The sequence below is a fragment of the Rhinatrema bivittatum genome, chromosome 2 (genome assembly GCF_901001135.1).
Source record: "Rhinatrema bivittatum chromosome 2, aRhiBiv1.1, whole genome shotgun sequence".
NCBI classification, from domain to species: Eukaryota; Metazoa; Chordata; class Amphibia; order Gymnophiona; family Rhinatrematidae; genus Rhinatrema; species Rhinatrema bivittatum.
The window spans coordinates 18401526-18428167 of record NC_042616.1 but is presented as its reverse complement, the minus strand read 5'-3'; the positions used below and the strand labels follow the sequence as shown (position 1 = coordinate 18428167).

The window sequence follows — 26642 nt, the reverse complement described above, 5'->3', positions numbered from 1 at the left end:
ACGCAGGGCTTCCTGCAACTATAGAAATTCATGCAAGGGCTGTGCCACTGCACTGCCTATGAGCATGTGCTTATTTACAGGCCCCTTGCTGACTTCCACTACTAATGCAGCTGCTGCTGGCACCTAAAGAGGCACTGGTGATCCCAACTGAAGGATGTAGGACCCCATTTGGGGTCCTGACCCACAGTTTGGGAAGCCCTGCAATAAGCCTTCATACTGTTACTGCAACTCCATCATTGCTCTCTGCTTCAAGGGCAGGGGGAAAAGGGGAATTAGATTCATAAGAAGATAAGAAATTGCCATGCTGGGTCAGACCAAGGGTCCATCAAGCCCAGCATCCTGTTTCCAACAGAGGCCAAAACCAGGCCACAAGAACCTGGCAACCAACAAGGACATTGACTTTTAAGGTCTGGGAAAACAAGCATGGGGGGTAACTTGCTGATGCAGCTGTTACTACCTTAACCAATAAGTCTGTTACTTTGGATGCAACTCCAATGTTGCTCTCTGCTTCAACGGCAAGAGGTAACGGGGAATTGAGTAACCAACAAGGGTCCTTACTTTGATGGTCTGAGAAACTGGTAAATATGGGAATGACTTGTATGGCGCAGCAAATACTACCATAACCCTGCTGGGCAGACTGGATGGACCATTTGGTCCTTTTCTGCCATCATGTCTATGTTTCTATGCAGAGAGCTTCTCTGTGGTGGGCTCAGCAACTGCAAGAGTCGCAGGCTGGGTCTGGCCCAGCAACACAGCAGACTGAACATTTAGAGGTGGCGTACGGGGCTGCAGCTCTCTACGACCTGATACAGACATATTTGAGGATCATGATATTGGCGGTATCAGCCAGGAGATTACTTTGGCTATGGAATTGGTCAGTGGATGTTTGGTCCAAAATCTCAGCTGGGAGCTCTTCCATTTAAAGGAAAGCTTTTGTTCGGAGAGTACTTGGAACAGATGAATGGAGCACCTGAGAGAATCTAAGGTCCATATGTTGCCAGAGGACAGGCCTTTGGGCAGATGATTTTCCCTGCTCAGGAAGGTTTTGTCAAGCTAAGGGTTCTTCGGGCCCTCAGAGGAAAACCGTGGCAAGATCTTAGTCCTGGAGTCAGTCCTTTCGAAGTGGTAGGAAGCCATCAATGAGACAATGCTGGCCTGGGCGCTGGAGGTGCGAAGTAATTCCAATGAAGCGGGACAGTCCTCTCTTCAGTTCCAGCTGTTGGTGGGAGCTTGGCACTCTTTTATGAGGAGTGGACCAAAATTACAATGGATCAGAGGGTCCTAAGTGTGATAAAAGACGGCTACGCATTAGAATTTGCTTGTCCAGTTTGAGACATTTACCTAGTGTCCCCTTGTACTCCTCCTACAAAGCGGCTAGCGGCTCAAGAGACGGTAGACCGCTTATGTGGTCCAGGGTCTGTAGTACCTGTTCCACGGGAGGAGCAAAGAACATGGAGATATTCCATCTATTTCATGGTTCCAAAAAAAGAAGTGATGTTTCATCCGATATTGGATTTAAAGAAGGTGAATGCTGCGCTCAAGGTGCCTCAGTTTCACGTGAAGAGAGTTCTTGACATATCTTGATTTGACAGAGGCATACTGCATATAGCCATCAGACCGGAGCACCAGAGATTTCTGAGGTTTATCAGTTTCGTCCTCTTCTCTTCGGTTTGGCAACAGCTCCATATATCTTCACCAAGGTGTTAGTGGTAGTGATAGCCGTACACCCATATCCAGATGACTGACTCATTCGGGCAAAGTCAGAGGACCTCTGTCGGCAATCAGTTAATGTAACCTTGTAAACCACGTCGATCAAGTATTTTTGTAGAATGCGGTATATAAAAGCTTTTAAATAAATAAAGGGTTCTGATACGCTTGGAGTGTCTGGGTTGGGTGTTGAATCTGCAAAGAGCCACTTAGTCCCCACTCAGACTCTAGAATATCTAGGAGCGTAGTGTGATACATGCGTGAGGAGAGTGTTCCTCATGAAGGAGAGAGTGCTGAAATTGAAGAGTCAGATTCAGCATCTTCTAGGACTTTCAGTGCCCAGGGTCTGACAATATTTACAGGTCCTAGGCTCTATGGCATCGACATTAGAGCTGGTGCATTGGCATTTGCTCATACGCAACATCTTCAGAGGGCCCTTCTATCCCGCTGGAACCCGTTATCTGAGGAAATTCATTTTTACTTTCCATTAGTGAGGAAGGTAGAGACAGTCTGTCATGGTGACTTATTCGCGCCAGTCTCGAGCATGGGGTGGAATTAGAGGTTCCGAATTGGATAATAGTCGCCCCGGATGCCAGTCTCGCAGGTGGGGGAGTAGTGTGTCAAAATCATTCGGCACAGGGTGGGTGGTCAAAGCATGTGGCCTTATGGTCTATCAATCAGGTAGAGATGTGAATGGTGCAGTTAGCATTGCTTGCCTTTCTGCCACAGTTTGAGGCCATTCGGTGCGTGTCCTGTCAGACAATGCAACTACGGTGGCCTACATCAACCATCAGAGTGGAACCAAGAATCAGACGGTAGCTCGGGAGACCCAGGAATTGATCCTTTGGGTAGAGCAGCATTTGGGGTGCTGGCAGCATCTCATATCATCAAGGTGGACAATGTCCAGGCAGACTTTCTCAGTTGGAGAAGGTTTCACTCCAGAGAGTGGTAACTGTAAGAGGAAGTGATGCATCTCATTCACGCGAGATGAGGGTATCCCCATTTGGACATAATGGTGACAAAACAGAACGCCGAGGCATCCCAGTTTTACACCTCCTGAAGAGAGCATGGGGCAGAAGGAATCGATACCCTAGTTCTGCAGTGGCCTAGATGGATTCTTGTTTATGTCTTGCTTCCATGGCCCCTGGTGGGCAAGGTGTTACGGCGGATAGAGAAACATCTCGGTGATGTGATTCTAATAGCACCAGAGTGGCCACGTGGACCGTGGTTCATGGATCTTATCAACAGGGCATTAGACCACTGAGGCTCTGACATCTGTCAAATCTTCTTCAGGGCCCAATATTTTTGGATCAGGTGGCTTACTTCTGTCTCACGATTTGGCTTTTGAGAGGAGAAGATTGAGATGGAGGGGATATTCTGAAGCAGTGATTACTACCTTATTGCAGGCTAAGTGACTTTTCACATCCTTGGCATACATGCACATTTGGAAGGTTTTCGAGTCCTGGTGCACTGGTAATGGAGTTCAGCCGGTTCAGGCTATGGTGTCACATATTCTATTATTTGTACAGGAAGGGCTGTCAATTGACTGGCCTTTAACTCACTGAGAGTCCAGGTAGCGGCACTGGGTTGTCTCCAGGGTAAGGTATAGATGTCATGCTTTTCTTCGGGAGGCTAAGAATCTGCAGCCTCCAGTGCAGAAGCTGTGTTTCTCTTGGAATCTGAATCTGATCCTTATGGGTTTGTGTGAAGCACTGTTTGAACCTCTAAGGAGGGTAACATCAAAGGATTTGATTCTTAAAGTGGTTTTCTGTAACTTCAGTTCTTATCGTGTTGCGATCCCTTTTTACAGATTTCAGATTCAAGGATTTCTCTACACCAAAAGTGATTTCAGCATTCCATCTGAGTCAAACGGTGGAGCTTCCTGCTTTTCCAGATTTGGAGACCTCCTCGTCTCATGCGAAGGAGCTTAAACGATTGGTTGTAAGGCAAGTTTTGTGCAGTATTTAAAGGTTACTAATGATTTCCGCAGATTGGATCATCTTTTTGTTCCATTTAATGGTTCTAGGAAAGGATGTAAAGCGTCAAAGGTTACAATTGCAAAGTGGCTGAAGGAGGTGATCGGATCAACATATTTCTAAGGGTCAACCGGATATTTGTAGGGTGGCTACTTGGAAGTCGCTGCATACTTTCGCCAGGCATTAGCACTTAGATATCAGGGCTCTGGCTTCCATGAGTTTTGGTGAGAGTGTTTTGTGAGCGGTACTCTCCAAGTCCCACCCAGAGTAGGGAGCTTAGGTACATCCCTTGAGTCTGGACTCATCTGGGTATGTACAGGGAAAGGAAAATTGGTTCTTACCTGCTAATTTTCGTTCCTGTAGTTCCAAAGATCAGTTCAGAGACCTGCCTATTTAATGGGGGCAGAGAGTCTGCCGCTCGCACTGGGTGTCAGTACTGTTTTGCATATCGTGCAGCGTTGTTGTAGGTTTCCAATGTTGGTCATTTACTTTACTTTTGGGAAACGAGTTTTCCTTTGTTTAGGTCATTTCACTCTTCAAAGGAGGGAGTTCACTTTCAAAGTCATTATTGTTACTATCATTTATTTATTTATTTAACACTTTTCTATACCGACCTTCATGGTTAAAAGACCATATCAGATCGGTTTACATCGAACTGGGGGACTGAACCAAAGACAATAGTATAAAACAGGAAAAAACAAAGTTACATTCAACAAGGAAAATAAAACTTGGGAGTTTTATTTTTCCATGATAACTTTCCATGATAACTTGGAGTTATCATCTTGGCTTGGGTACAGGTCAATACTGAGGACTGCAAGTAGCACACTGAGTTATTTACAGTGTCAGTGAAACTTTCTTTGTCTCCATCTGCTGGCAGGAATGCAAAACGCAGGAGTCTGGACTGATCTGTGGTACTACAGGAACGAAAATAAGCAGGTAAGAACCAATTTTCCTATGCTTAATGCACCCACAAAAAAGTTGCTGGGGGAATTTGTAGGATCATTAATCCCATCTAACTCTCAGTTCCAAATGTGTACTACAATCTGAGCTCTTAAAAGATGAGAGCATAACAAAACACAGCCCTCACTCTACAGGAAGGCTGAGTGGAAAGTTTCAGAGAAAATCCAGTGTGCACTCTCGTAATCTATACTGCACCTGTAACTGACAAATGATGTAAAAATGACCCAGACCAAAAGACCATGGAGACGACATTACAGAGAAATCATGAAAAAATTTCCTGGCAAATACTGGTCTATGCCCCCTCCTTCATCAGCATCCTTACCTTCAGAAATTCTCATGGCCGGCAGGACTGAAGGTTGTGTCTACATTCTAAACATTATCTGTAAGGATCTTTAGAGATCTTGCTTTCTTTGCAGATGATCTTTGAAGATCTCTGGTGAATGCACCTAACTAAATTGTTGCCTGCTTCATTTTCGCTGTGAGCGGGGTGGTCTTCACTTGTGGTGAAGATGGAATAGGTCCTGGCGTGCTGCGAGCAGAGGCCAGCCCACTCGCAAAGAAGGAACAGGTCCCTGTGAGTGGAGGCTGTCCTGCTTGCGGCAAAGATGGAGTAGGGATTTGTGTGTGTGAGAAAGACACATAGGGTGTATGTGAGGAAGGGAGCTTGGGTAGGAGGGTGCGAGAGAGAGGGGGTGTGTGCATGAGAGAGAGGATGGAGCCAGTATGAGGGGGTGTATGTGCACTAGAAAGAGGGAGCCTGTGTGTGTGTGCGAGAGAGAGAGGGTCAGAGGGAGCTTGTGTGAGGGGCAGTACTGAGAGGGGGGTCAAACTCTGGGAGTGGAGATAAGAGTGGAAGGGATTGAGCTTAGAGGGGGAGGAGTTGGGGCCTGAGAGGGCAAAGTGAAAGGAGACGGGCCAGGGGAATAGGGAGAGAACGTGGAAGAGACACTCTTGGAGTGAACTTCTGGGGAAATTCTGCTCAAAATATTTAAAACTCTGCATCTTTAAGTAATCACTTTTTTCTGTATTACATTTTTAAATTAATTACTTGTTAGTTTGACCCAATCTAAAGTATGCAGAATTCCCCCAGGAGTGTCAGTTTGATGATGTCTGTGCAAGTGGGGTTAAGCAGGGAGTATCTGCTCTTCTCCAGCCCCGTGCCCCCCAAGCTAAAGAAGGGATTTCTCTTTTAGGAAAGTTAGGGGAGAGGGGGGGAACTATGAGGTGAAAAATCTCCTGGAGGGACCCAGCTTAGCCATTCTTATGTTCTTAAACTCTTACTCTCCTTGGGAATATCAGATCCTGATCTGAGAAACTGTGACTTAGAAACCCCTCTGCATTTTCTTCTGCAGTGTTCCCAATTGCTATATCTGCGCCCACAGTGTGAAGCTTCCCTGCGTGATGTCATCAGTCTGCGCCTTCAGTGTGAAGCTCCCCTGCGTGATGTCATCAGTCTGCGCCCGGCAGGAGGCGGAGCTGCTGCTCTGCCCAGTTCCATGGAAGTCACATCCCAGAGGAAGGAGCACGTGCTCTCTCCCCGAGCTCTGCTTCCCAGCTTTCCTCTTCCCCTGTAACAGCAGGAGGGAAACACTCAGCACTTCCCCAGCCCGAGAAAGAGCCCCCGATTCATTTCTAATCCTGAAAGCAGCAACAGAAGAGAGGAAAATGCCTGCAGGAGCTGCTGCTCAGGTAGGAGATTGCCCCCAGCTTCCTGTCCTTTCTATATCAACACTAACAGGATGATCCAGTAATCTTGGCTCTGGTTTTTAGTGCACATTTTTAATGCCAAGATTAATGTTTTAAACTCCCGCTGCAGTAAGCTAATGCATCCGGAATTAAAAAAAAAACCACCTAAAAACTTTAAAATGCTCATATTTGGTGGTAGTGACCTATGTGGCTATATGGAGCCTGTCTTCCAGTGCTTACCCAGAGAGTTTTTGACTATTTTTAAAAACTTGTTTACTCTTTTTTACTGGAATTACTGGAAAATTAAAAACAGCTCTAACCAGAGGTTAAGTTTCCAGAGCTAAAAAAGGTGCACTGGCCAGATGCAGTCTCTCTGCATGGGGACGGTAATGTTTAATGCCTTCATTTATATGGGATTTCCATGTGAGGGCGCTAAGCAGCAGTTCTGTTTGGAAATGTAGCAACTTTTGCACACAGAAAATGTGATTTGAAGTGGGAAGCAGCTGCGTGACAGCTAGAAAAGTCAGTGCTCATCCAGGTAAGTGGCAGCAGCAGCCGCTACCTACCTGGATAAGTACAAACCCATCTGTGACATTTAGAAACTTTAGAAAAAACAAAAACTTATTCCCCCCTTTTTTTTAGGGGTTTTAAGTGCCAGCGCGGTAGCACAGGAAACTTAACTCCAGCTCTGACCTGCGAGGATGCTAAGCAGTATTCCCGACTAGGAAAAGCACAGGCAAAAAGGTGTGTGCGACTGAACGTGCCTTTCCACATAGGCCTGTAAGAACATAAGAAATATCACACAATAGATCATCCCTCATATGTACACCACTGAAGGATCCACCAACCTAATAGGTTCTACCGGTGCTACAACCTTCATTGCTTTCTTAATTATTTGGCTTGTATAGAATTATTTAGGCAGTTATTTAGTTTAATACATTTCTCCCACAATAGAAAGTAATGGAACAAAAAAAATCACAACTATTGCTAGTGTAATTGCTTGCTATAAGGCTGTACGTTCTGAGAATAAATGTGCCATTTTTCTTAGCCTGCTTGTAACAAGGGACAGGTCAGGAGCAGTTACTCTTGAGGCTAACTGCTGGAACAAGATAACATCTGTACCCTTAACCACACCCAACTGCTGCTGATGTCTTAGCACCGATAGTGAGGCCTCGACATATGGGAGTAACCCAGAGAAGGAACTAGGACAAAGGTCAGGAGAATTAACTTAAAAAGACCAACTTTAGACAAACTGTCTATCATCAGAGGAAGAACAGATCAGAAGAAGGGCTTCTTGGAAATTATTGACCCAGGAACTGTTCCCGATTTCCCAGTACTGTGTTTCTGATTTTACAAAGATACATAAGTATCATACTGGAAGCTACAAGAGGGATTGGTTATTATGGCAGAAAATACGCAAGACTTACTTATGAGTATAGAAGTTTTACTTATAATTCTGAGAATAAGCAATAAAAGCAAAGAATATGTACAAAGATACTTAACCTACCCAGTATACAGCTTTATTGGGCTAATGACCATGAAAATATTTTTTATTAAACATTTTTTTTTATAGTTAAAAGCACTTATCTAAACGGTTAGATGGTTGAGTCATGCCGACACTGTCTGCGTTTTTAAATACTTTCTGCATCAGGGGGCAATCAAAATAGTATAGATAACTTGATCATCACAACATTGACTTGTGTGTGAACAGAAGGGCAGCAGGATCAATGAGTATGGAAGCTTAAGGAAAGATATATAAAGCTCCTCTTCCAGTCTTAATGAGGAACCCTTTGCTGTACCTAATAAAGGATAAAGAAACTACTGCTGGGGATTCTGAGGAGTAAACCTGCTCACACATTATCATAATATGCTTTGTACATCCATTGATTACTACATTAGTGGTTAAAAAACGAAAAGGGAAAACTTCACAATGACAGATGTTAAACACTGCAGTCCTGCCCTCTCTGTACAAACACTGCTGCAGCTTTCTATCCTGGGACACTGCAGAGTCAACCCTGACTGTAATAGGACCCCGTGCAGACCCGGGGCACTGAGAGAGCACATAGGGACTGTCCTGAGTTTAAGGAGAGAGATCAGGAGTGACTCGGAGTAAAGCCTGGTGTCCCAGGGTCTGTGGGTAACTGGTTTCCAGTTACTATAGTCCTGCTCAGGGACTGTGAGCTTTGTGACTGTGATTTATTTACACCCAGAAACCTCTCCCCCTGCCCCGCTGAGTCCCAGCACTGGGAGGTCTCCTGATGCAGAAGGTGCTGAGTGTCTCTGGTTTGTGTTTCAGGTCTCATTAACCTTTCAGGACATCGCTGTCTGTCTCTCCCAGGAGGAGTGGGAGTATTTAGATGAGGGGCAGAAGGAGCTTTACAAGGAGGTGATGAAGGAGAATTACCAGACCCTCAGCTCACTGGGTAAGGAGGGACATTTTTTAAGAAATTCACATTTCCTTATCCCCCTGCTAGAGCAGTCCTCACAATGGGGATTTCCTCCTCCGCAGCTGGTGTAGAGAGGGAACACGCCTCCACGCTGTTTGCTGAGACGTCACTTCCCCTATAAGGGGGGCGTGCTGGAGGCAGTCCCCAGTAGTTCCTGTCTCGCATCGGGTACGGACGAGTGCTGTTCAACGTCTCAACCTTTGCATTAGGGCTGCCCGTAAGATCCCTCCCTGTCTCGGGGCAGTCCAGTGCTGTCTTCTTGGCTCATTGGTCTGGCTTCCCCCCTCCCAGTGATATCCCACAGGCTGTGCCCCCAGCCCTTGTGGAGGCAGGAGTGGCTGCCCTGGTAGGGGGCTTCTCCCTCCCCGCGGAGAGACCGGAAGGGTAAGCACCAAGTGCTCCGCCCTGACCCTACCTCTGTCTTCCTCTTCTTCCGCCGGCACAGTAAGTAAAATAAATAAATAAGAGAGGAAGGGGGAGCAGGAATAAGCACAGTCCTGTGCTCGCAAGCACCGGGGAGGACCCACCTACGCCGGGAATCGGGGGCGCTGGCAGCAGCCTTTGACGTCCCGCCCCCACGCCAGCAAGCTTAGTCACTCGGCGGCCTGCTAAGGGGGAGGAGATGCCCCGCCTGCGGGACTAAGAAGCTCCCTATGGTGGTGGTGATGGGTTCCCTCTGCCCCCTTTGTGATTCCCACCCACCTATGGAGGAACCCGGGCCCCCTGTCCCTGTGTGGCGAGTCCTCTCTGCAGACAGGGAGGATGGGGGACAGTACGAGGCAGCGACGCTTCAGCTAAGTGGGATCCCGGGGGCCTGGGAACGCTCAGGCCCTCCCTCAGTTGTTCTGAGAGCAATGGGAATGGGAAGCCAAAGGACCTGGGTCCCCTGCAGGGGGTCCCCAGGCGTCTTCTCTACAGATTTCGTCTTACTGATGCACCAGGCTTACCAGGCCATGCAAATCAGCCAAGGTGGCCAGGAACTGCCCCCAGGAAAGGCTCAAGCCTTACATAAGAAGATAAGAACCTGCCATACTGGGTCAGACCAAGGGTCCATCAAGCCCAGCATCCTGTTTCCAACAGAGGCCAATCCAGGCCATAAGAACCTGGCAAGTACCCAAAAACTAAGTCTATTCCATGTAACCATTGCTAATGGCAGTGGCTATTCTCTAAGTGAACTTAATAGCAGGTAATGGACTTCTCCTCCAAGAACTTATCCAATCCTTTTTTAAACACAGCTATACTAACTGCACTAACCACATCCTCTGGCAACAAATTCCAGAGTTTAATTGTGCGTGAGTAAAAAAGAACTTTCTCCGATTAGTTTTAAATGTGCCCCATGCTAACTTCATGGAGTGCCCCCTAGTCTTTCTATTATCCGAAAGAGTAAATAACCGATTCACATCTACCCGTTCTACCCTTCCTCAAGGACGCTCATTTCCAGGGGGAGCTCCCCTGGCCTGGACTCGTATTCCTCAGAGGACGAAGCAGTCACAGCGGTGCTGTGTCTATTCCATAGGGAGGAGCAGCCAGCGTTAATTATGAATAACTGGCGGCCCTCAAGATCACAGATCCCAGGAAGGAGGACCAGCCAGAGGGGGGCAACATTTCTCCTGGGGTGGAAAACCCAGAAAACCCTCCCCCTAAGTAGGGCTGAATTAGGAAGCGCAGATGCCGAAGGCGCCGCGTGCTGAAGTGGCATGCGACTTTTCGCAGGCTGAAGGAGCCGCACCTCTTTGTGTGCCCCTTTGTGCGCTACTGAGTGTACCTTATTGCCCTAGGCCTTTACTGTTTTACTATGGAGGATCTCCAGGTTATTAGCAGAAGGGCTCGATATGCAGGTATCCCAGTTGAGTCTTTTGAATGGCCGAGACTTCTCACCAAGATTAAGTTAGATGAGGGCCCTTGCAATATCCATCCTTTTAACTAATGCTCAGGCGATTAGGAAAAAGATTCCATTATTGTTAGACTACCTTTAGGCAGAGAAGTATCGCGCCCTCTGTCACAGAATCCTGACTGATGGATTTTGATATAGTCTTGACGAGACAGTTGCAGGTCCTTGATTACAATCTTCATTACCTAAATTGCTCTAATAAGCCTAGAGGGGGAGTTTTAACATGTGGATAGCATTTTCCAGTTCCTCTCTAAAGCTTGAAGTATTACCAGTAGCTAATCAATACTGGGGTATTTGTTTAATTTATGCCCCTCCTACCATTTTGAATAATAATCCATCCTTGATTGCTGATACTTTATCAGCTTTCATTATCAATTTGAAAGATTTTATTATTTTAGGTGATTTTAATTTTGCGTTATATTGTTTGATTTTACTTTGTATTTTATTATTTTAAGCTAAACTTAGGTTTTCTAATTTTTAACTTAATTTTATGATTTAATTTAACTTAGTTTTAAACTAGATTTTTTTTACATGATGTTACTGAATATTTATTTTATTGTATGTTTTTATTATCTTTTCAGTGTTCAGTGTAAACTGTTATGATTGAAAATATAGAATGACGATATATAAAAGTTTTTAAATAAATAAAAATAAATATTGATGTATTTCGTTTATCTGAAAGTTGTGAAATTTTTTTTTTTTAGGAACATTGGAAGCCCTGGGTTGGAGACAATTAGTTCATCAAGTCACCCATAAGTTAGGAAATACCCTGTGTTTTATTTTGGTTAAAGCGGATTCAAGAGTATTGGCGATCCCTGTAGTAAATTGTTTGATGGTGCCGTGGTCTGATCACCATTTGAAAATGAACGGTCCTGCCTGTTTTCTTGCGAAACGTTGGAAACGTACCCGATGCTCCCTGGTTTGAAATGGGTGCTATTCGAGAAGCCTTCATGCCTAAATTAAATGAGAGTGTCCGTTCCAGTCCCGCAGAAGCAGTAGATCACTGGAAAACTTCAATTAGAACGGCTCTAGATCACATTGCCACTCTTGAGAATAAAACTAGGTCAAGAACATATTCCGTACCTTGGTTCATGCCGGATTTGAGTTCTATTAAGAGAGACCTGAGGAAATTAGAACAACGCTGGAGAAAATCCCATTTAGTGCAAGATAAAAAAAAAAAAAAGACTTTATTAAGTTAATGGATGAATGTAGGATTAAGGCTGAACTGTCTACGCGCCAGTGTATTTCTAATAAGATTGATGAAGCTACCAATCAACCTAAAGAATTGTTCTTCATTGTGAAATAGATGATTTAAAACCATCTAATATTATCACGGGTTAACTATATTGCTCCCGATCTGATAGGTCAGTTCTTTGTTAGGAAAAAACGGAGTCACTCGTTCCCTCTAAAGTGACTCAAGAAATTGACCATCTTGATACCCCCAATTAGATGGGAAGTTTTGAAGGAAACCACCGCAGAATAACTACTATTATAGCTAATCTGAAAGTTAACTGTTGCACGTTGAGCAATTGCCCAAATGTGACTTTTAAATTGCGTAGAGACGATCTTGCTTCCTTTATCACAAATGTTGTCAGCTTAACTTTGAATGACTGAATTATTCCAGGAAGCTTTACAAAATCCACACTTGGCACAGGACAACTTTAAGAACTATCGTCCTGTTTCCAACTTGCCTTTTTTGACTAAGAGCTTAGAGATGTTCTAAGACAACTGTAAGATTTCCTGGACAAATCTGACATTTGAGATCTACAGCAGTACTCGGTTTAGGCCGGGTCATGGTACTATGGGATGTGTTCAGAAGAGGATTGGATTCTGGCACCAAATTCTTGTTGGTGCCACTTGATCTGTCGGCAGCTTTTGACGCAGTGGATCATGTTTTGCTTAGACATTTACAAGGAATCGGGATGCGTGACCTGGTTCTTAAATGGTTTTTTCCTCCGCTCTGACAGCTAGGAGCTGTCGGGTTCTAGTAAACAGTAAGAAATCTGGGCTACCTACTTAAGATTCGGTCCGGAGTGCCTCAGCCCTTTTATTTAATATCTCTTTAAAACCAGTTTGTCAGGTGTTTGCTGAATTGGATGGCAGAGACACAATTCATGCAGACGGCATCCAGTTCTGCGTTCCAATTACGGGATCGTACCTTGAGGCGACGCAGAAGGTTGCTTCATGTCTGCTGAGTTTACCAGCTTGGCTAACTTAAAAAAAAAAAACCGCTGGTGATAAATTTGAAAAAAAAAGAGAGATTTTTATATCTCTAGAGTCCCCAGGGCCGGTGCTAACTTTTTTGCTGCCCTATGGGAAAAATTACTGTGCTGCCTCCCCCGATGCATTCAGTGCCTGTCCCGGGCCCATCAAATAAAGCCCAGCTCCGTCCTGACACGCCCTCCCCCACCCTAGAACCCATGGATAGGAGAAGGGTATGAGGTACCCTAGGCAAACCTTACAGCCTTGCACACACACCCCCACACCCCCACACCCTTTACAGTCACACATGATTAAATTATGCATTTATTACAAATTTTACATGAACAAGAACATTCAAGAGTTCAGTCTTCTGAGGCAAAAATACCACTTACAGCCTGCATATTATATTTACGTGCACTGCTGTGGTGCCAGCCAGAAAACTCTGCAAAAAAGACACTTGGAGCTCCTATGGAATTAGATATTTTTGTAATGGGTATTGAATGTGAGCTTGGCCCTCAGAAAGCCATGAACAAACAGAATTACCATTACAATATAGTACACCTCCCATACCAAAACAACCCTAACATTCTTATCTATGAAAAGACAACACTGCACACATTATACCAGGCCCTAGAACTCTAATAAAACTCTTATTAGGAAACCAGGCTGCTACAGATCTCTACACAGAAATTACATGCCAGCAAAACACCTCACCTCAGTCACATATGCAGAACACAGAGAAACCCTGACCAAATACAGAATAAAGAGATCAGAAAGTATAAACCGAAACGTGCAGAGAACAACTGAACTGGAACCCACAACAAGCCAGAGCAACAATGGAAAAAACAGAAACATTGCCAATCTTCATAAAAACATTAAACAATAAAATCAAGAAATATAAAACATCAATCATAATAGCAAAGTCATAGTCATAAAAATAATATTTCAAACCAGTTAATGAAAAGAATATCGAAAATTTCCCAAACACCAAAAATAATTTTAAAAATCTGATGAATAAAAAATCCATTTAAAAAATGTTCTATTCCCCGCCCCCCCCCCCCCCCCAAAAAAATAATTTCAAAACAGCAGAAATATCAAAATACACCCAATAATTACAACTAATAAGGATTTTAAAATATCCTGCTCTCCATACCTGGGACCTGATTTCCAGTCACCCTGAGATTGTTGTAGATTGGGGGAGGTACGGCCGCACAAATTTTATCTTCTCTCTCTCTCACACACACACACAATAACACATTCATACTCTCACACACTCCCTCTCTATAACATTCGCAGGCTGCCTCTCCCTTACCCTCACAGAGACATTATGTGTGTGTGTTTGCATGCCTGTGATAGCCTGTATGTGACACACAGGCTCTGACAAACACAAAACATACACAAGTACACAAGCTCTCTCACAGACACACACGCAGGCTCTCACTCTTTCATACAGACACTCAAGCTCACACACATCATGGTCTCCTGTTATTGGGCCATGGTGGGATGAGCTCCACCATGCTGTCTTCGGGCCGTACAGCCCACCGATCTTCCTGCGTGTGTGTGGGGGGGGGAGGGAGCAGAAGCTGCACACGGGCGGTGCATGTGCGCATATTCATACCCTCTTCTAGGTATGAGCAGCTGCCGGCTGGTTAGGCTTCGCCAGCAGCCACCAGCCCGCTGCCTCCCCGGGTGTGCCACTCCATACAAATGCACGGTATGCATACCCGGTTGCACCAGGCCTGAGATTCCCCTCTGACAAAATGCCATCGCACTTTTCTTTTGATAGTTTTAATATTAAGATTTCTCATGATGTCTACAATTTGGTTATAATTCTTGACACTGAGCTGTCTTTTCGCCCACAAATTAAATAGGTGGCGTACGCATCCTATTTTAAGTTACAGATGCTTTGAAGGCTGCGTCTGTTCTTAAATGAAGGTGATTTAAATACAGTTATACAGTCTCTGGTAATGTCAACAGTCGATTATTGCAATTACTATATACTGGACTACCTTTGAATACGGCTAGAGTGCTTTAATGCATCCAAAATTCTACAGTACGGGTGGTTGCTGGAAGCCCTACCTCTTTATTTATTTATTTATTTTTAATTTTTATATACTGGAATTCCTGTATACAATACAAATCAGTCCGGTTTACATGGAACGAAAAGATAGCCCTGGTCTGGGAAGTCAGATCAGGGTTTTTTTACAAAGAACATTGAACAATAACATATAATACATTCATAATACAAAGAACATTGAACAATAACAATAAATCCTTAAATATTTTCGTAATTTAATTAAAATTAGGCCAATGGCATGTTGAACTTAAATTAAATGTAAGGTAAATTGAAATTTAATTTATAAATTAAATTGAAATTTAATTTATCACGTAAAACCATATTTAGTAAAATACCATAGGCTGCCCATCATCCGGAGAATGAAGTTGAAGGTGACACTCTCGGTATTTAAGGGCGTAAAAGAGGTGGCTTTAATGCCACGTTGAAGCAATACCAGCCTTCTAGGGCTTTAAGATCTAGGCTGGGTCATCACATGTGATTTGCATTTCAGTAACGTCAATGACATGATATGTGATTTGGGTATTTAATGAGACGTGAGCTTCTGCTTCGGTTCCTGTGAAGAGACGGTTGAGACGCTGAGTCCATTTTTGAGACTGTAGCCTTTGGTCGTGAGATAAGTACTCTTTACCTCTGTTATTAACGTTCTTATTCTAAAAGTATGCTTTGACATTATTCTAAGGTTAAGACTCTTTCTACAATGATTTTCGCATGCCCCTAATGAAGCAATACTGTGAAACACCGGCCGTGTAGGGCTATTCTACAATTGACACTAAAGAGTCTACTGTTTACACTCTAAGGATCGGGGTCATTTAAACATCTAATTTTGAAAAAAGAGGACTATAGTTTTTACAAAAATGAACAAAAAATAAAAAAGATGGCTTTTTGATTCCAAGATTAGTAAAAATAATTTTTGTGAAGGTGAATGATTAGAAGACCGGTTGGTTTCCTTTGAAACATACGTCAGGCTTGTTGACATCTTCACTTAGGCTTTAAAAAAAATATTATGTGGTTCCCATTTGTTGCTACAGGTAATTGAAGTCTCCCATTATTACTGCCCTACCAATTTGGTTAGCTTCCCTAATTTCTCTTAGCATTTCACTGTCCGTCTCACCATCTTGACCAGGTGGACGCTAGTATACTCCTATCACTGTAGTCTTCCCCGACACACAAGGGATTTCTACCCATAAAGATTCAATTTTGCATTTAGTCTCATGCAGGATGTTTATCCTGTTGGACTCTATGCCATCCTGGACATAAAGCGCCACACCTCCTCCCGGGTGCTCCTCTCTGTCATTGCGATATAATTTGTACCCCGGTATAGCACTGTCCCATTGGTTATCCTCCTTCCACCATGTCTCTGAGATGCCAATTAAGTCTATGTCATCATTTACTGCTATACATTCTAATTCTCCCATCTTACTTCTTAGACTTCTGGCATTAGCATACAAACATTTCAAAGTTTGTATTTTCATTCTGCTTTTTAATTGATAAGGATAAGTTAGAATTTTTTAGCTCAGATGAGTTTTTAGTTACAGGCACTTGGACTGCTTTTCTTATTATTGGAGCCTCACTGTCGGGATGCCCTAATTCTAATGCATCATTAGTATCCTTTGAAGATAACTCCCTCTGAACCATGCGCTGCTGAGCGACTGTCGGCTTTCCCCTTTGTTCTAGTTTAAAAGCTGCTCTATCTCCTTTTTAAAGGTTAGCGCCAGCAGTCTGGTTCCGATCAGTGTGGTGGTTCATGGACCTTCTGCCATCATTGGGCTGGGTGGTGAACCAAGCAAAGTCACCTAGAGCTCTCCCAGTCACTGAAGTGTCTGGGAGCTCTGTTTGATACCTGCACAGGCAAGGGTTTCCTTTCCGTGTTGAGAGTGCTCAAGTTGCAGGCTCAGGTATTTCAACTTCTGCGTCTTCCAGTTCCCAGAGTCTGGGTCTATTTGCAGGTCCTGGATTTCATGGCGTCTACACTGGAGTTGGTTCCTTAGGCGTTTGCTCACTTGTGTTTCCTCCAGATTGTGCTTTTGTCCCATTGAAGTCCGATCTCAGAGGTTTTTAGGGGTTCTCCAGGTCCAGTTTCTCGTGGTGGCCAAATTTGAAGAAAGACGTGGACCTGGAGGTGCCGGTCTGGATGGTGGTGGCCACGGATGCCAGCCTCAGAGGTTGGATGGCGGTCTATCAAGGAAAGATGGCACAAGGTCTGTGGTCGCTAGTGGAAGTGGCCTGGTCGATCAACCGTTTAGAAACAAGGGCGGATCACAGGACATTTCTCACCTTTCTTCCACAGATTCAGGGCTGGGCGGTTTGAGCGTTCTCTAACAGTGCAACAACTGTGGCTTATATCAATTGGCAGGGCGGGACGTAGAGTCTTCTGGGGGCTCAGGAGGCCCAGGAATTATTCATCTGGACGGAGAAACATCTGGTGAGACTAGAGCATCTCACTTGGTCGGAGTGGAAAATGTGCAGGCGGACTATCTCAGCAAAGAGCAGCTGGATCCGGGTCAGAAGCCTTTGCCCTTCTCCAGGCCAGGTGGGGCAGGCCACACCCGGACTTCACGGCGGTTCGATGGAATGCCAAGGCAGATCATTTTTTCCAGTCAGTGGAAGTCTGCTCTAAAGGCGTCGACGCTCTGGTCCAGCCATGGCCGGCGAAACATCTGCTATGAGTTTCCCCTGCGGCTTCTCATAGGCCGAGTGTTGCGCCACAATGATCAGCATCCAGGAAGGATGATTTCGGTGGCACCAGAGTGGCCTCGTCGACCGTGGTTGGCTGATCTGGTTCACCTAGTGGTAGATGGCCCCGTCCGCTTCACTCACCTGCACAGACTCTGATGCAGCAAGGGCCCATCTTTTCGGAAAGGGCGGATCAATTTTGTCTAGCGGCTTGGCTTTTGAACGGTGACATTTTCATTTGAAAGGATACTCGGAGCTGGTGATGTTGCTTCAGGCTAGAAGGCCTTCCGCTTCCTGAGCTTATATCCGGATGTGGAGAGTTCATGAGTCGTGGTATGTGGAACACGGATTTGGGCCATTGCAGTTGGACAATTCCCAGGGCTTGGCCTTTTTGTAGAGCCAAGGGTAGAGATGGTAGCCTTAAGTTGTTTTTGAGGTAAGCGGCAAGGGAGAACATTGCCGTCTTATCCAGACAAGGTGCAATTTTTTGTAAGGGGCAAAACACTTGTGCCTGGCATTCCGGAGGATGTGTCCATCATGGGACCTTAATCTGGTTCTTAGGGCTCTTTGTAGCCCTCCGAGAGCAGCATCTTTGAAGGCTCTCACCCTGAAGATTGTTTTCATATTAACCAAACGGTGGAGCTTCTGGCCTTTCCACGCTTAACGTCCGATACGCCACGTGCAAAGGAGCTTCACTTATTGGACGTTAGGCGGACTCTGTGGAGATATCTTATGGTGACGAATGCCTTTCGGAGGTCGGATCATCTATTCATCCCGATCAGCAGAGCGAAAAAGGCATGTAAGGTTTCTAAGGGCACAATTGCTCGCTGGTTGAAGGAAGCGATAGCTTTGGCTCATCTTTGTAAGGGTCGTCCGGTTCCGGAGGGCTTGCGTGCACATTTTACTAGGGTGCAGGCGACCTTCTGGGCAGAGTGGCCGCGGGTATCGCCGCAGGAGACATGGTGTTCGTTACCCACCTTCACCAAACATTACTGACTGGACGTTTGTGCACCAGAAGAGGCGGTTTTTGTGGAGAGTGGGCTCCGTGCAGGTCTTTTGGTGCCTGCCCAGTGTAGAGGGGCTTAGGTACATCCCACTTGTCTGGCCTGATCTGGGGTATGAACAGGGACGGAAAGTTGGTTTTTAACCTGTTAATTTTCGTCCCTGTTCATACCCCAGATCAGTCCAGACTCCCGTCGCTGACCTTTCTCGCTTCTGGATGCTGCTGCTGCTGATGCAGAATTTGAACAAGATTGTACGTAGTTTAAGCTAGGTTGAGACTGGAAGTTTTTTCATTACCCTAAGTTGAGTGTTTAGTTTGGTTGGGGGTTCCAACTTATTCCTCAGCTCGCTCTAAAGGGGAGAGGTCCTTGGAGTTTGGGAAGTAGTCATCTTGGCTTGGGTACAGGTCAATACTGAGGGACTGTAGGTGGCACTCACGGTTATGTTGCAGAGCCTCAAAGTTTTGTTCCCTGCCTCCATCTGCTGGTAGGGATGCAAAACCCACTAGTCTGGACTGATCTGTGGTACTTCAGGAACGAAAATTAGCAGGTAAGAAGTTAAGAACGAATTTTCCTATTCTGGTGCAGCCCTCCAGGTATTTGAATGTCTCTATCAATGCATCTTTCCCTTCCGTACAATCCTTCTTCTGAAATTGTCACTGAGTGACTGTGAGAAACCTAATGCAGTGCTCCTACCCCAGGAACAGGCTCCCCAACCATCACCCCTGAGATTATCTCCCGCATTGAACGAGGGGAAGAGCCGTACATCAGGGAGGAGCCGGGGTCAGAGGAAGGAGGAGCTGGGAAAAGCAGCTGCTCAGGTGAGTGCAGGAATAAGAGGGAGCGGGGTAAAACTGCTGAGCTGAGGAGTGGAAGGAGCAGCTGGGAAGAGCAGAGACCCCTCACAAGCTCCTCTGCAGATCTCTTTACTCTCTCACAGGGTTTCTGTGGCAGGCATTGCTTGTGTCTGTGTTATTTTCTCACAGTCGCATCCTGTGATGCTGTACCAGCGTCCTTGACTTGCTAAGGGGGCCGAGGTCAGAGCAGTCTGGACTCCTGACCTTTTCTGTACAGGATAATTGTATTATTTACAGCAGAAGGGAAAACAGGCAGGAAAATATCTGCTTAGCTTAACTTTAGATCAAAAGGTGCAGCAATCACAAATAGACAGTCTTCACCTAGGAGTTGCCTGTTCCTCTTCCCAGGGCCTCTCTGCTCCTCCCTGGGCCTGATCCTTTATTCTTCTCCCCAGGGAAACGCTCTGTGCCTTGGCTTCCCTCCTGGGTATCCCTTAAGGAGGATCGGGTTAGATTGCTGAAGCTCATCCTTTAAGGTATTCTGAGGGGTTCTCCTATAACCCCTTCACTTACCACACTACCAGTTTGGTTAGCTTCTCTAATTTCTGTTAGCATTTCACTGTCCATCTCACCATTTTGGCCAGGTGGACGGTAGTATACCCCTATCACTATACTCTTCCCCAACACTCAAGGGATTTCTACACATAAAGATTCGATTGTACATATAGTCTCATGCAGGATCTTTATCCTGTTGGATTCTATGCCATCCCGGACATATTTTAGAAGAGATAAGGCCATTGCGGAAAGTTTAAACGATTGGATATTGGAGAGATACCCGTATCAGAGAAGGTTTTCATGGGTGATGATTCAGATGAACTTGAACCAAATCACAGTGAACCTGGAAGATGTGCTAGGCCTGATTGACAAACTGAAGAGTAGTACATTTTTTTTTTTTCCACATCCTCAAAAGTGGGACGAGACCTCAGGAAGGTTAGGTCTCTATTTGAGATTTACTGTGCCCAAGCTGACAGTTACTAAACCTATTTCTAAGATTTACGCATTATTAAATCGAGTCTTTCCTCAGAAAATGGCCTTCCGGCTGGCATGGGAGCGTGACTTGGGGGGCAGATTAGAGGACGGAGAGTGGGACCAATGTTTTCTGGCTATCAGTAAGAACTCTGTTTCATCTTTGTTTAAGGAGAATGGGTACAAGGTACTCTACCGGTGGTACCTCACCCCTTGAGCAGAATGTTTGCCAGTTCAGATGATAAATGTTGGAAAGGTTGTGGTGATAGGGGCACCTTCCTACATATCTGGTGCAAATGCCCAGCCGTTAGGTCCTTATGGGATGAGGCGTTTGCTTTCATAAATTCATTGGGTGGCCCTCAGGTTTTAAAAAGATCCCAAAATGTGCCTATTATGCTTCCCAACTGGCATTGGTGCAGAAAACTACCGGCACCGGATTCAGCACGTGATCACAGCGCTCAAGTGTGAAATTGCGCCACGGTGGCCCAAGACCCTCGCTCCCACGCTCAGCAATGTGCATACGAGATTAGATAAGGTGCTCTACATGGAGAAACCAACTGCTCTACGGAATGGCAGGATGGCCAAATTTGAGAAAATCTGGCACCTCTACATTCAGTGGAAGTCTAAAGGGACTACTAACCCTTATTGCACATCACTTTATTCAATTAAAGAAGAGGGGAGGCAAGGGGCAGTAAATCTATCTATGACTGGAATCCGATAGTCTACTAATTTTCTATTATTTCTCTCGGTTCTGTCCCAGGGATGCATGGACACGAACCAGGCTATGCCACTTCAATCTTTTACTCCCTTTCCTGCCTTTATTCACCCACACAGCCAGAGCTATTCAACTTGGGATTCCCCAGGAATGAATGTTTTGTTAGAATAGTATAACCTTTCTTGGTCTCTGCTGAGATGAGCTACAACTGAGGGAAGGGGGAGGGGAGAAAAATAATGGAACACGCCATAGACTTGTTGTGTATAGACAGTTTATTGTTTGCGTACATGTCCATGTAATGTGTCTTCACTGCATTGGTTGTTGCTGAATTGATGATGTGATCGTGCTATTCTTTCTATATTTGTAACATTCAATAAACTTTAAATTATAAAAAAGAAAATCACCAGGCCCAGATGGTATACACCCCAGGATTCTGAAAGATCTAAAAAATGAAATTTCAGACCTATTTCAATTAATGTGTAACCTATCATTAAAACCATACGATGTGCCTGAAGATTGGAAGCTGGCCAGTGTAACCCCAATATTTAAAAATGGCTCCAGGGGTGATCCAGGAAGCTATAGACACGTGAACCTGACTTCAGTGCCTGGAAAAATCATGGAAACTATTATAAAGAATAAAATCACAAAACATTTAGACAGACTTGGTTTAATGGGACACAGCCAGCTTGGATTTACTCAGGGAAAGTTTTGACTCGCAAATCTCCCACATTTTTTTGAAGGGGTGAATAAACGTGGACAAAGGTGAACCAGTAGGTGTAGTGTATTTGGATTTTCAGAAGGTGTTTGACAAAGTTCCTCATGAGAGGCTTCTAGGAAAATGAAAAATTCATGGGATAGGAGGAGATATCCTTTTGTAGACTGCAAACTGGTTAAAAGACAGTTTTAGTAGGATAAAATGGTCTGAGAGAGTAGGATTAAATGGGCAGTTTTCACAGTGGAAAAGGGTAATCAGTGGAATGCCTCAAGGATCTGTACTTGGACCGGTGCTTTTCAATATATATATAAATGATCTGGAAAGGGGTACGACGAGTGAGGTGATCAGATTTCTGGATGACACAAAATTATGCAGAGTAGTTAAATCTCAAGCAGACTGTGATGAATTGCAGGAGGACCTTATGAGACTGGAAGATTGGGCTTCCAAATGGCAGATGAAATTTAATGTGGACAAGTGCAAAGTGATGCATATAGGGAAAAATAACCCTTGCTGTAGTTACACAAATGTTAGGAGTTACCACCCAGGAAAGAGATCTAGGCGTCATAGTGGGTAATACATTGAAATCATCAGCTCAGTGTGCTGTTGCGATCAAAAAAGCAAACAATCAGGCCGATACAGTACAGTGCGCTCCAACGGAGCGCACTGTTAACCTGTCCTTGGATGCGTGTTTTCCCTTACCCCTTATTCAGTAAGGGGCGGAAAACGCGCGTCCAACCCGCTGAACCTAATAGTGCCCTCAACATGCAAATGCATGTTGAGGGCCCTATTAGGTAATCGCGCGTGATTCAGAAATTAGCGCCTACCCAAAGGTAGGCGCTAATTTCTTCCGGCACCGGGAAAGTGCACAGAAAAGCACTAAAAATTGCTTTTCTGTGCACCCTCCGACTTAATATCATGGCGATATTAAGTTGGAGGTCCCGAAGAGTAAATTCTGGTCACCGCATCTCAAAAAGGACATAGCTGCACTGGAGAAAGTGCAGAGAAGAGCGACCAAAATAAGGGGCATTGAACGGCTGCCCTATGAGGAAAGGCTAAAGAAGTTAGGACTGTTCAGTTTGGAGGAGACAGCTGAGGGGGGGGATATGATAGAAGTCTACAAAATCCTGAAAGGACTTGAACAAGTTAATGTAAATCAGTTATTTACTCTCTCAGATAATAGAAGGACTATGGGGTGCTTCATGAAGTTAGCAAGTAGCTCATTTAATATAAATCGAAGAAAATTATTTTTCACTCAGCGCATAGTTAATTTCTGGAATTCATTGCCAGAGGATGTGGTTACAGCAGTTAGTGTAACTGGGTTTAAAAAAGGTTTGGATAAGTTCCTAGAGGAAAAAATCCATAAACTGCTATTACAGTATGGCATATCTTATATTCTTATGTTATGTAAGTGCTTCTCATAGCTATAAATATTGCTGTCCTTTTGAGTGAATTATTCCTCAAGTGATATTCACTTTTCCGCTATCAGAACCTGATGCGGATCCATGTTTGGAAAATGCTCTGCTTCAGGGGTGCGCGTCAGGTTATGATAGTGGATTACTGAATAGCACTTGGGGAATGTTTCATTGAAGGAGACGGCAAGATGTCCCAGCTATAAGTCCTTCTAATTGCAAATATGAGACACATTGCAAAATAAAGTAATTGAAGTGCTCACTGTTGTCCATTATTGGAAGCACGTTCAGCGAGGTTGATGATCATAGTGACGCACCGATTGCATTTTCAAGATTAACAGTAGCTAATTTCAACTGAGTGCTGGCCATCACAGGGCTATTTAAATATAGTTTGTTAGTTTACAAAGTGGTTTTTGTTATGTGTGAGTTACATAAATCAACATGCTGAGAGACTTTATACACCTGACTGTGTTGAGGTGTTCAGTCCTCAGTTTTATCCTCCTCTGAGACCCAGTGATGTGCTCTGATTCATCCCAGAATGCTGCAGAAAGGAGGTGATGTGGCTGCTTTACACCCCTGATCCCTCTGAGCTATGTTAATGTTGAGAAAACCCTGACTGTTGTCACTGTGAATCTCCCTCACATCAAGTAATGTCGATCCTTTATTTTCTTATCCAGAGATCGATGAGACCAAGAGAAGACACGAGGAGACGCATCCTGAGGAACCCACTAAACATCTGGCAGTGACTAAGATTGTATTGGAGAAAGATGGAGCGGATATCTGCCCCTGTTGTGACTGGGAGGAAAACTGCTGGAGTCAGTACAAGCCAGAGGAAAGGCTGAGAAACCCGGCAGGAGACTCCACTGAGAATGTGACTCCCTGTGAGCAAAGCACACAACCCCTGAGAGAACAGGCTGGGATGAGACTCTATTCAGGCAGTGAATGTGCAAGTAAAGTAATAAAAGTTCAGCAGAAGATTAATACAAGAGAGAAATCATTTCCATGTAGAGAATGTAATAAAAGCTTCATTTATCCATCACAACTGAAAATGCACCAGAAGCTCCATGCAGGAGAAAAGCAATTTACAGGTATGGACTATGATACAAGCTTCACTTGGAAATCAAAAATGAAAAAGCATCAAAGGATGCACACAGGAGAGAAACAATTTACATGCACTGAGTGTGATAAATGCTTCATTAGCAAATCATACTTAAAAATACATAAAAGGATCCACACAGGAGAGAAACCATATACATGCACGGAGTGCAGTAAAAGCTTCCGTTCAAAACCTGAGCTGAAAATACATAAAATTATCCACACAGGAGAGAAACCATTTAGATGCGCAGAGTGTGAGAAGCGCTTTATAAGCAAATCATACTTGAAAATGCATGAAAGGATGCACACAGGAGAGAAACCTGTTACATGTACTGAGTGTGATAAATCCTTCATTAGCAAATCATACTTGAAAATACATGAAAGGATCCACACAGGAGAGAAACCATTTACTTGCAATAACTGTAATAAACACTTTATTTGGAAATCTGAGCTCAAAAGACATGAAATGAGTCATACAGGAATGAAACCATTTTCTTGCACTGAGTGCGATAAAAGCTTCAAGAGTAAATCAGAGCTGAAAAGGCATGAAAGGATCCACACAGGAGAGAGACCATTTACATGTGCTAAGTGTGATAAAAGCTTCAGTTGGAAAACGGAACTGAAAAACCATGAAAAGATCCATATAGAAGACAAACCATTTAAATGCAGTGAATGTATTAAAAGTTTCAGTTGGAAATTTAAACTGAAAATTCATAAAAGAATCCACACTGGAGAGAAACCATTTACATGCGATGAGTGTGATACAAGCTTCAGGTGGAAATCAGATCTGAAATCCCATGAAAAGAGGCATACCAGAGAGAAACCATTTACATGCCATGAGTGTGAAAAAAGCTTCAGGTATAAATTCAGGCTGAAAACCCATGAAAGGATCCACACAGGAGAGAAACCATTTACTTGCAATAAGTGTGCTAAAAGCTTCAGGTGTAAATTGCAACTGAAAAGGCATGAAGGGATCCACACAGGAGAAAAACCATTTAAATGCAGTGACTGTAATAAAAGCTTCAGACTGAAATCAAAACTGAAAAGGCATGAAGGGATTCACATGAGAGAAAACATTTTATATCTAGTGTGATAGCTTCAGGAGTAAACCAGAGCTGAAAAGCCATGAAAGTATGCACACAGGAGAAAAAACATGTACTTGTAGTTACTGTGTTAAAAGTGTCAGGTGTAAATCATACATGAAAAATCATAAAATAATCCACAAAGGAAAGATAAAAGCTTCTGATAAAACATGAAAGAATTGCACATAAGAGAGAAACCAGCAATATGTCCTCTCCAATATGAAGGTCCAGTGCGGATTATTCCAGGGTGATTCCCTGTCACTGCTTTTGTTCTGTCTGACATTAAACCTGCTGAGTGCTCTCATTAACTCCCTGAGCAACTAATCCCCTTCCAGAGGTATCTCATGTACTATTTGTCCATGATTTTGAAACTCTCCAGTTCTTGTGATGCTCAGTTAGCAAAACTGACATCTCCCTGACTGAAGATTGCAATATAAAGGAACTGGAGCATGAAGGAAGAAAAATTCAGTACTTATTGTTGGATGTGTGGAAAATGATTTAAGGAGGTATTTAGTATAATGTGAAGAACTAACTGGCCGATACAGTAAAAGTCGCAGGAGAACGGGCAAGCGCCCAGGCCACTCTCCAGGCACTAGGGACACCAGCGCGTCCCTAGCGCCTCCTTATTGGCAGAAGCGGCGACTGTCAGCAAGTTTGACAGCCGACGCTCAATTTTGCCAGCATCGGTTCTCGAGCCCGCTCAGCCACGGGTTCGGAAAACGGACACCGGCAAAATTGAGCATCCGTGTTCCGACCTGCGGGTCACGGGCTGATTTTAAATTTTTTAGTTTTGTTATTTTTGGGGCCTCCGACTTAATATCGCTATGATATGAAGTCGGAGGGTGTACAGAAAAGCAGTTTTTTCTGCTTTTCTGTACACTTCCCCGGCAGAAATTAACACCAGACTTTGGGCAGGTGTTAATTTCTGAAAGTAAAATGTGCGGCTTGGCTGCACATTTTGCTTTCTGGATTGCACGGGAATAACTAATAGGGCCATCAACATGCATTTGCATGTTGCAGGCACTATTAGTTTCGGAGGGGGTTGGATGCGCGTTTTTGACGCGCGATTACTCCTTACTGAATAAGGGGTAAAGCTAGTGCTTCAAACGCGCATCCAAACACGGGCTAACAGTGCGTCACCGGAGCACACTGTACTGTATTGGCCTGTTTGTAAGCAATCGAA

The 26642-nt window shown here is 44.3% G+C and overlaps 1 protein-coding gene across 1 annotated transcript; it reads left to right on the top strand.

Annotated features, from left to right (window-relative positions):
• Positions 1 to 6044: 6044 nt before the first annotated feature.
• LOC115086314 (oocyte zinc finger protein XlCOF6-like) lies at positions 6045 to 26098 on the top strand. Its single transcript, XM_029592747.1, has 4 exons — positions 6045 to 6332; positions 8626 to 8752; positions 19322 to 19441; positions 23960 to 26098. Exons 1-4 carry the CDS (start codon positions 6045 to 6047, stop codon positions 25468 to 25470), a joined length of 2046 nt encoding a protein of 681 aa, XP_029448607.1. The 3' UTR covers positions 25471 to 26098.
• The last annotated feature ends 544 nt before the right edge of the window (positions 26099 to 26642 follow it).

Coding starts and splice junctions, on each gene's coding strand:
- LOC115086314 (XM_029592747.1), top strand. CDS start 6,045: ATGTCATCAGTCTGCGCCTTCAGTGTGAAGCTCCCCTGCGTGATGTCA. Junction 6,333..8,625: donor CTGCAGGAGCTGCTGCTCAG/GTAGGAGATTGC, acceptor TTTGTGTTTCAG/GTCTCATTAACCTTTCAGGA. Junction 19,442..23,959: donor TGGGAAAAGCAGCTGCTCAG/GTGAGTGCAGGA, acceptor TTTCTTATCCAG/AGATCGATGAGACCAAGAGA.